Source organism: Syngnathoides biaculeatus, chromosome 9 (assembly GCF_019802595.1).
Source record: "Syngnathoides biaculeatus isolate LvHL_M chromosome 9, ASM1980259v1, whole genome shotgun sequence".
Taxonomy (NCBI): Eukaryota; Metazoa; Chordata; class Actinopteri; order Syngnathiformes; family Syngnathidae; genus Syngnathoides; species Syngnathoides biaculeatus.
The window spans coordinates 3,115,328-3,124,293 of NC_084648.1; the positions used below are offsets into that span (position 1 = coordinate 3,115,328).

The 8,966-nt window shown below is 38.1% G+C and overlaps 1 protein-coding gene across 1 annotated transcript; it reads left to right on the forward strand.

Annotated features, from left to right (window-relative positions):
- Positions 1-523: 523 nt before the first annotated feature.
- On the forward strand, positions 524-8,756 carry coq7 (coenzyme Q7 homolog, ubiquinone (yeast)). The gene is made up of 6 exons (XM_061830865.1): positions 524-1,308; positions 1,627-1,802; positions 3,534-3,648; positions 3,921-4,060; positions 6,860-6,928; positions 7,784-8,756. The coding sequence occupies exons 1-6, from the start codon at positions 1,224-1,226 to the stop codon at positions 7,859-7,861; spliced, it is 663 nt and encodes a 220-aa protein (XP_061686849.1). The 5' UTR covers positions 524-1,223; the 3' UTR covers positions 7,862-8,756.
- The last annotated feature ends 210 nt before the right edge of the window (positions 8,757-8,966 follow it).

Consider the following 8,966-nt stretch of genomic DNA (forward strand, 5'->3'; position numbering starts at 1 on the left):
ACAGCTGACTTCATTCCCCTTTCCAAATTTCCCTTTTGTCTGGAGAAGCACATTCTCCCAATCCACAAAATCCCCTATGGCCTGGTCTCAGAAAGGGGATTTCACTTCATCTCTCAGGTCTGGTTTTGCAAAGCAACGAGAGCTTCTCCAAGTCTGTCCCCCCCAGGACATCATCTTCAGATCAACAGTCAGACCGAGCAGGTTAATGAAGACTTTGTAAGCCCACTCCTTTGAGTCTGCCACCATTTTGTTGACATTGATCTCCATCGTATTTGGTGGGATCCCCGTGCCATTCCATTTCATACTGCTGCTCACAACCAGCAGTTCACTACTCTTGAGGAGACTTCATGGCCCTCTAGTGCTGAATGCTTCCTCTATCTCCCACCAGCGACTTCCACTTGCTCCCTCCATATATAAAGGGCCATCCATTGTGGAGGGGTTTTGTAGCCATTCTACTTAGTGAACATTGATTGGGGGAGGCTTCTGCCTCGCAAATGCTTTGACAGGGAATTTAGGGGCAGCGTAAGGAAGATGCCAGAATAATGCATTGCTTTTCACTAGTCAACAACCCATGAATCCAAACAACCAGAGACCAGAGAGTTTTAGTGGGAGAAATAAAACAAGGTCAGCGTTCAAAGGAATAAACAATCATCCTGACGTTGAAAGACTTTCCACGGCAGAACATGATATACAATGAAATGGAAGCATTTCAACATATGATTGTTAGAAAATATGAACACGGAGGATATAAAAGAAAAATAAATGAGAAAAAAATTAACAAAAAATGAAAGCATTACAGATTTCATTTCTCATATAAGAAAAAAAATTGAACATTTTTCACCTTCTATTTTTATCTATTTATTTATTTATTTATTTATTTTTTCGTCTGTAGGGCAACACAGTGGATGGCTGTTTTACCACACCTGCCTCACAGGACCGGGGTGGGCTTCCCCCCACCCCATATCCCAAAAATGCACAATAGGTTCATTAGCGACTCTAAACTGGATGTATATCTGGTTAATGATGAATGGGTGGTGAAAATCCATTCCCATAATACAATTTGCAGCCGCAGTTGAACAGGAAGAAGAGGAAAAGTGTCGCACGCGCGGTGACGTCATATGTCCGCGACACGTCAAGCCGCTGGCATTTGTCAATGACAGGTTGCGTTTGTTTTCCATGTATTGTTTGATAACTTGGATGGTTGGAACAGAAAACGGGGGAGCATGCATAGAGCCGGATACACTGTGTTACACGACTGGACAAACAAGGCCATCCCGGTGATTCTACGGCGGAGTTCAAAAAGCAGAGGTACACAAGCAAGGGAATGATTTTACTGCTACAGCGTCTAAAATGCAAAGCTTGTTAAAAACAAACGCCCTAATATACTGTAGTACAGCTGTCTATTTTTTCCACTATTAATAATAACTTATTTTCGGAACAAGTGTAGCATAGTAGATGCGTCACGTGGTTATTTCGTAAGTTTCAATGTTATGAAAGTGTAGACTAGTAGAAGGGAAGGAACAGTTTCATGGGCGGGGGCATAGCTTGGGGTGTGAAAGCCATAAAAGTGCCTCCAAATTGCAATGATACACGTGTATGCGCCCTCCGTAACATATCTGTCTGCAGCGTTCCTGTGGAGCTCACGCGATTACAGTGTGGTTCCGCCCCCTCGTGACAATGCAGAGAAGGAGATGCTTGACCGCATCCTCCGTGTGGACCATGCTGGTGAATATGGTGCCAATCGCATCTATGCCGGCCAGATGGCAGTGTTGGGCAGGTCTCGTACTGGAACTCTCATCCAGGTAAGAGAAGGAAAGAGAGGTCATAAGCAGGTGGAAACATGGGAATAGAGGTGAAAACGTTAAAAACATTCGATATCACAATTCTCACCTCATACAGTGCTGCTCACCATTATTACAGTGTTTTTTTGTTTGTTTTTGCAGCGCTCCCTTTTTGGAGTTCAAATTATTTTCAGCCCCAATACTTTCAATAAACACACACTGGCTTGGTTTGCAATAATCAAAAATCACTGCAGTGGTTATGTTTACAGTTAAATAATTACACTGGGAAGTTTCTAAAGCCACCAAGAATGAGCTCAAATTCAAACTTTTTTTTTTTTTGCAGCTCAGGTGCTCAACAGAGCAAGGAAGTCAGAGCACATAACGCCAATTCTAAAGTCTTTACACTACTATGCTCCAATTAAAAGATCCTGAATATAAAAGTTTGGTACATTTCCATTTATTTCTGAAGATATCATACAGATTATGCAAAAAATGAAGGTAAACCACTAAGGATGGGCAAAACTGTATTAAATAGTGGTGGGAATCTATTCGTTTTAAAATTTGTTAATGGATTATTATGTGTAGCGAGTACAAATCGAGGAAATGTGATTAGTTAGATTGTTTTGACTTAAAACATTTCTTCATTGTTTTGACTTAAAACAGTCTAAAAAATGAAGTTTTATTACGACTTTGTAATAGCTCATTTAATCAAACAAAAATATTGAAAGGATGATTCATGATTCATTTGGAGTTTGGCTGATGAATAAATAAATGTGAACATGTTCAATATCAATAAAAATGTTTCTCTCCCCTCTGTACAAAAAAAGATTACAGTGGAGCCAATTTTAACAAAGTGACATTATAGAAATGAAACGTCTAAATGAATTTTGAGCTGACAATATTCACAATTAGCCATAATCAAGACTGAAATATATTTTTTGTCAACTTTAGAACGCACTCATCAGATTGCCGTTTGTACTTGAGGCTCCAAGACCGTCTGAGTCACTTATTGACTACACTGTAGTTTATGAGTAAAAAGGAGACTACAGGGAGTCGTCAGGTTAAGAAGGTCTCGACCTAAGATGTTTCGACTTTACAACGCCCATCCCCCGTCCGCAATTTTGTCTGGCTAATTCTTGTCCGTGTTTGTGCCCCGGGAGTATATTCACATTTTTCGCCCTCCTTTGTAGGCATTATCGGCCCAAAGAAGAAAGCTGTGTCTTTTAGCAATGCTTCTGCAGCCAAAAGAAAATCCATTACCATGAAAACAAAGCTCAAGATCATAAAAAGATTGGAGAAAGGAGAGACACTAACACTACCAAGGCTTCAGTTATGGTGACAGTTATTAAAGACAATGCCTGTATTGTAGCGCATGTGAAGGGTTCCGTTTCTATGTCGGATGCAATGATCACAAAACCAGGTTCTTTGATACTTGTCGAGATGGAGAGGCTTGAGGACCAGGTTCCTTTGCAGTAGCTAAGCACAGCCTCCCCTTCTTCTTCTCCATCCACCTCTCATCAGTAATGCTAAGTACATCATCTTGTTTATTTCAATGTATTTGCTTTTTATATAAAGTCTTTTAAATTCTGACTTTAATGGTGGAATCCGACTTATGTCGAAATTCGAGTTAAGTCGCTACTGTAGGAATGGATTTCAGTCGTAGACCGAGGACTCCCTGTAATGCCACTGGACATAAAGTTGTTCAACTCATCACTAACGTTCACTTTGTGTGATACTGTTTTTTTATCACAGGAAATGTGGGATCAAGAAAAGAAACACCTTGAGAAATTTAATGAAATACTTGCTGAGAGCAGGATTCGGCCAACAGCACTGTTACCTCTTTGGAATATTGCAGGCTATTTATTAGGTTAGTGCGACTTGCAGAACTTGAGAATTTTAACATTGAACAAAAGTGTTGCATTCTGAGTGAAGTGGTATGCTTTTACCTTTATTTAATTTCCAATTAAATCCAAAGCTTTTTGCTGGTCATAATAAAATACCCACATCTGTTTCAGCACAAATCCAACTTTTTGTTAAAGGTGTCCTGTTATGTCTTTGTGTGGGTTGATGCTTTTATCACAGTTTTAGTCTCCTTAAGTCGGAAAGGTTATGTGTCATGCTGCAACTCTTCTTCTCAAGGGGCCTCAACAGCAATGATGGGGAAGGAGGCTGCCATGGCCTGCACAGTGGCAGTGGAGGAGAGCATCTCAGAACACTACAACAGCCAGATAAGAACTCTAATGGAGAAGGATCCCGACAGATATACTGAACTATTAAAAGTGAGTACTTTCTTTTGTGTCATACGCCACTGTCCGCCACAGATATTTGTTTGAGCGTAGAACACGGCACCATTTTATCTGATTTCCTTTCACATGTACTCTATTACCAGTACTCGTCATCCCACTAAAAATGTATATCCTTGATCATCTATCTTAAATTTTGTAAAGTTGTGATTTATTGTCAGCTCTGATTATCCTCTCCTCGGCACCTCTATTTATTTAGTTTTGAGACGCCCCTTATTTACATGGATGTTACAAAAAGGAGACGACAAGCAAAATAGTTTGTTCATGTGCGTGTGCATGTGTGGAAGATAGCTGAATACATGTGTGGTCATCATTTCTTTAACAGGCAGCAGTTCTAACAGTTCTCATGATTAGATGTTTTTGTTCTTGCTATCTCCTGCTAGGAGGCTGCCACGTTATCTAGGGCAGAGCAAAGCATTTCTTTATTGGAAGCAAATGTATGATAATTATGATCACAATTATTCCTACATTTATTTTCCCCTTAAAGACTCTGTAAAGTCAAATCAGAGATTTGTTTCTACATACAGTTTACATGTGAAGATAATTGCTGAAAACACGCAAAGACTAAAAACCATGTACAGTAGTACAGTAATTTTTTTCTCACCATTTCAGTTTTCCTGGTTCTTTTGGGGGAATAGCGTATCTCCGTTGTATAGAGAGAATGGCTCGATTCGATTTTTTTTTTTTTGCTCACTTAACAGGGACTTTAAAGTTCCTTTTTTAAAACAGTTTCACTTTTAGTCCTTTTGAACAGCAGGAGGCAGTACTACCTTCACTACAGCAGTCCAGCTTTCCTGAGCGAAAGCGCCGCAGAGAGATGAATAACATTTTTAAAATGTGAAAGCAGTGTATGGCGTCACAATGGCTGTGTGACATTGGCCAGCTGCAAATATAACTTAAATCAGTGTGAGACAAATGTATTTGACCCAACTCTATTTAAAGTTTTGCCCAAAATTAACTGCTTATTATTTGATTAGATTTTTTCCTGTAATAGATACTACACCAGTATGTTTGAAATCAAGTAATGAGTAGATTTAAAATAATCAGTAAAGTAACTGTTAGGTTTATAAGGTAACTGTGGCTACACTGCTTAAAATATTTTTTCCATTTAAAACACTAGGGGTTGCAGTTTTTCCATGGTAACAAGTCAGAATGAATATGTGAGACCCTAACCCTTTTTAAGAAGCACCCGCCAGGTTTCATTTGTTGAAAACACGTAATAAGTGACATAATGCTGTAGCTTTCCTCCTTATCTGTAAACTATATTATTAATGTATGACTATAAACAGAGCAGTGTAAAAAAAATCCTGCTTTTCTAATATCAAAGTGTTGACAGTTTTGATATGTATCTTAATGTTTTAGAGTGCAGTAATGTTGTGCTCCACTCCATCATATTGAGAGCTAATTGTAGTTTAAATTTCAGTGGCCAAATGGGACAAGCTCACAAACTGAAAAATGAATGAATGAATGAACTTACTCATTTAATGCCAGCTGAAGTTTCTCAAACTGGGAAAGCTGTGTCCCAGCCATTTTTGAAGGCTTACAGAAAATGTAGTTCTGTAGCTACATAAGTCACGAAGCTATTAAAAGAATGATTTAACCCTTTTCTTTCATCAGTAAAAAAGTACATTTTTACCTTTTACCATTCTGTAGTAAACAGCAGTTGAAAATTAAGTTTCTTGAAAATAGTAATTTCCAAGGAAAACTGAGAAAGAGCTTTTGTGAAAGGATGCATTTCAAGCAGAACTTTCATTTTGATGCATTTTACCCCAAATATCTAAACAATGCTTTCCTACTATATAATAACATAAACACCAAAATAACAGTTTATTGCAAGAAAAACACTGAACTGATGCATGAACTTGTCATGAACTGTGTGTGTGTGTGTGTGTGTGTGTGTGGTGTGTGTGTGTGTGTGTGTGTGTGTGTGTGTGTGTTACGTGGCTACGTGTGTGCATGTTCACATTGAGCCTTCTAAAAGTCCTTTTTTGTATGATAAATGTGAAAACAGTCTCCTTTGTGCAAGGGGACACAACAGGACACTTTCCTTGGCGCAGACAGACTTGGTATTTTCTCAGTTTTTTATCTTTAAAAAAAAAAGATCTTCTCATGATCAGGTAATGAGCAATGTTCTGGTCAAGTTCATGAACTTCATTCATGTGTATGTTGTATTTCATAACATACTCTGGCTTGGAAATGGGTACCTTTTGTTTATGTCCTTTTTTTCTCTCCACACATCCACTGTTTGCATTGTGTGGCAGTTTTGTTATGAGTTTATCCTGCCATGCAAAAATGCTGCCATTGTTGTAGGCAACTTTTCCCTCAGTCCTCAAAGTACAATTTTTTTTGTTTTTTGGAAAACACTGAAAACTTAACTTTACATTTGCGGCACTAAACGATAAGGTTTTTGCAGACATAACTTTGTTGGTGGCATTAAATTTGTTTTTTTTTTGCATTTTTTGCATCATCATTTTGAAATACTGTTCGTTTTGAATAAAGGGATGGAAGTAAAAAAAAGTTTTTATATGCCATTCAATAATTAATTATAAAGATAATTGACAAATTAATGGGTTATTAAACTAATCGTTAGGTGTAGGTGTAAACTTGACACTTTTTAAAATTATAACTGGTTCCAGTGATTGAAATTACTGATTACTGAGCTGCCATCTTGAAGTCTAATTTTATAATTGTCATCAAAGTTATCTCATCTAAGTCGGCAGGCTGATTTAACTATTGTGTTGTGTGTCTGGCACGTGTGTGTGTGCGTGTATTTAGGTTTTGAAAGAGTTCCGAGATGATGAGATGGAGCATCACGATATAGGATTGGAACATGACGCTGAATCTGTAAGTATTGGGATCTGTTGGAATGGAAATGTAGTTCAATAGCTACAGTGAGTTTTAAAAAGTATGCACACCCCTGTTTAATTTCCAGGTTTTTATGCTGTAAAAACTGAGACCAAGATAAATTTAAAAACTTTAAAAAAACAAAAGTGGGGGGGATTATGAACTGTTCCAACTATCAGTCAGTATTAGCACAAAACATTGAGGCTTCTGGTAGAAGGCTAAACATGAACAGGAATTTCATTTCTTTTCAAAGAAAGTGGAGACATATTGCCACATCCCGATGTGACACCCTGATAGATAAGTATATAAAACATTTGTAGACTAAAGTATTTATTTGACACTCCGGGCACCCCGGTTTCCTCCCACATCCCCAAAACATGCAACATTAATTGGACACTGTATATTGCCCCTAGTTGTGATTTTGAGTGCAACTGTTGTCTGTCTCTACGTGCCCTGTGATTGGCTGGCAACCAGTTCAGGGTCTCCCCTGCCTCGTGCCCGAAGATAGATGGGACAGACTTCCAAAAATTCCGCGACCCTTGTGAGGATAAGTGGCTCAGAAAATGGATGGATATCATTTTCCCTTTAAAACATTTCAGTTTGTTTTTCAGTTCAGTTGTATAGGTTATACTTCATATCGAAGGTGGAAAAGGTTTTGAAATAATTGTTGGTAAAAAGAAAAACTAAAAAATAAATTACATATGGTGCATTTGAACAGAGCTGTGTAGAATTATTTGTATCCACCGTATTGAACTTTTAAAGTAGTCATGAATGTGTTTTTAAATTTTGTGCAATTTTTGTCATTTGTTCTTACTGGACCCATTGACCAATATTATCACTTTCTTCTTGATTTAGGTCCCCGGATACTGGCTACTTAAAAATGCAATCCAGTTTGGGTGCAAAGCTGCAATTTATGCTTCTCAACATGTGTAACTTTGTATATAAAAAAAAATAAATAAAACTTTGCATGCATGGTAAGGTAATTGAAGACTCTAATTTGCCCGTTTGTGTGAATCTGATTGTGAATGGTTGTTTGTCTCTATGTGCCCTGCGATTGGGGGGCAACCAGTTCAGGCTGTACCCCACCTCCTGCCCGAAAATAGGCTCCAGCTACCCCTCCTCGCAATCCTTGTGAGGGTAAGCAGCTTAGCAAATGGATAGAAGGATGGATAACACTTTGCTTGTTTTAATACGTAGAATGTCTTTGCAGTTCCAATATCACATACAGTTGAGAGACATTGAACTATTTGTGAAACGTGAATTATTTGGAATTACCTAGATTTCTGCATGACTTGGCCAAAACATGTGAGCTGACTTTCATCTAAGGTAAAAAATAATTGGACACACTTTCGGCCATCAGATACACAGCAACCTCTGATAAAGACATGAAAGTTGAAATGATGCTGTTATTTATACAAAAAGTCAGCTCAATCTCAATGTCACTATTCCATCAACCGTGTAGACCAAGTCATATCTGAGGGTGATTCATGTTTGACACGTTTAAAAACATTTTGCAATGTTGAGAGGGTCACTTGCTGGCTCTTTTCAGTTTGTTCATTGGAAAACAAAATTACCGTTTGCAAAATAACCAACCTGTGGACATGCTGTAGCTTATGAAGTGATGAGTTTCCAAGCAGCTTTAGAGTTAAAAGTCCACCATACGGTGCCACCTAAGACATTTACAATGATCAGATCTGAGCTCATCTCTTACTTTGTTTTACTATGACCGCATGTTTCATTATTACCTTTAGAACATGTATAGACATCCTCTTTAGAACTTGTTTTATATACTTGATTTTATGAACCAATAAACACGGCACTGTCTATGTGTGGTAATAAATACTTTTACACAATTGTATTCTACACCATATGTGACTACGAGTGAGAAGAGGTACATGGAAAAGATGTATTACAACATAGCCCACCCAGCAAGTTTCGGAGGTGTAGATCGTCTCCATACAGCTGTGCAAGAGGAAATGGGGTGAAAAATAAATCGGAATGAAGTCAGAGAGTTTTTAGCCAGTCAAGATGCTTACAT

Excerpts from the sequence above, each read along its gene's own strand:
- coq7 (XM_061830865.1), top strand. The coding sequence starts at position 1,224 with ATGCATAGAGCCGGATACACTGTGTTACACGACTGGACAAACAAGGCC. Across the intron at positions 1,803-3,533 it reads GTACTGGAACTCTCATCCAG|GAAATGTGGGATCAAGAAAA; the intron begins GTAAGAGAAGGA and ends TTTTTATCACAG. Across the intron at positions 3,649-3,920 it reads TATTGCAGGCTATTTATTAG|GGGCCTCAACAGCAATGATG; the intron begins GTTAGTGCGACT and ends CTTCTTCTCAAG.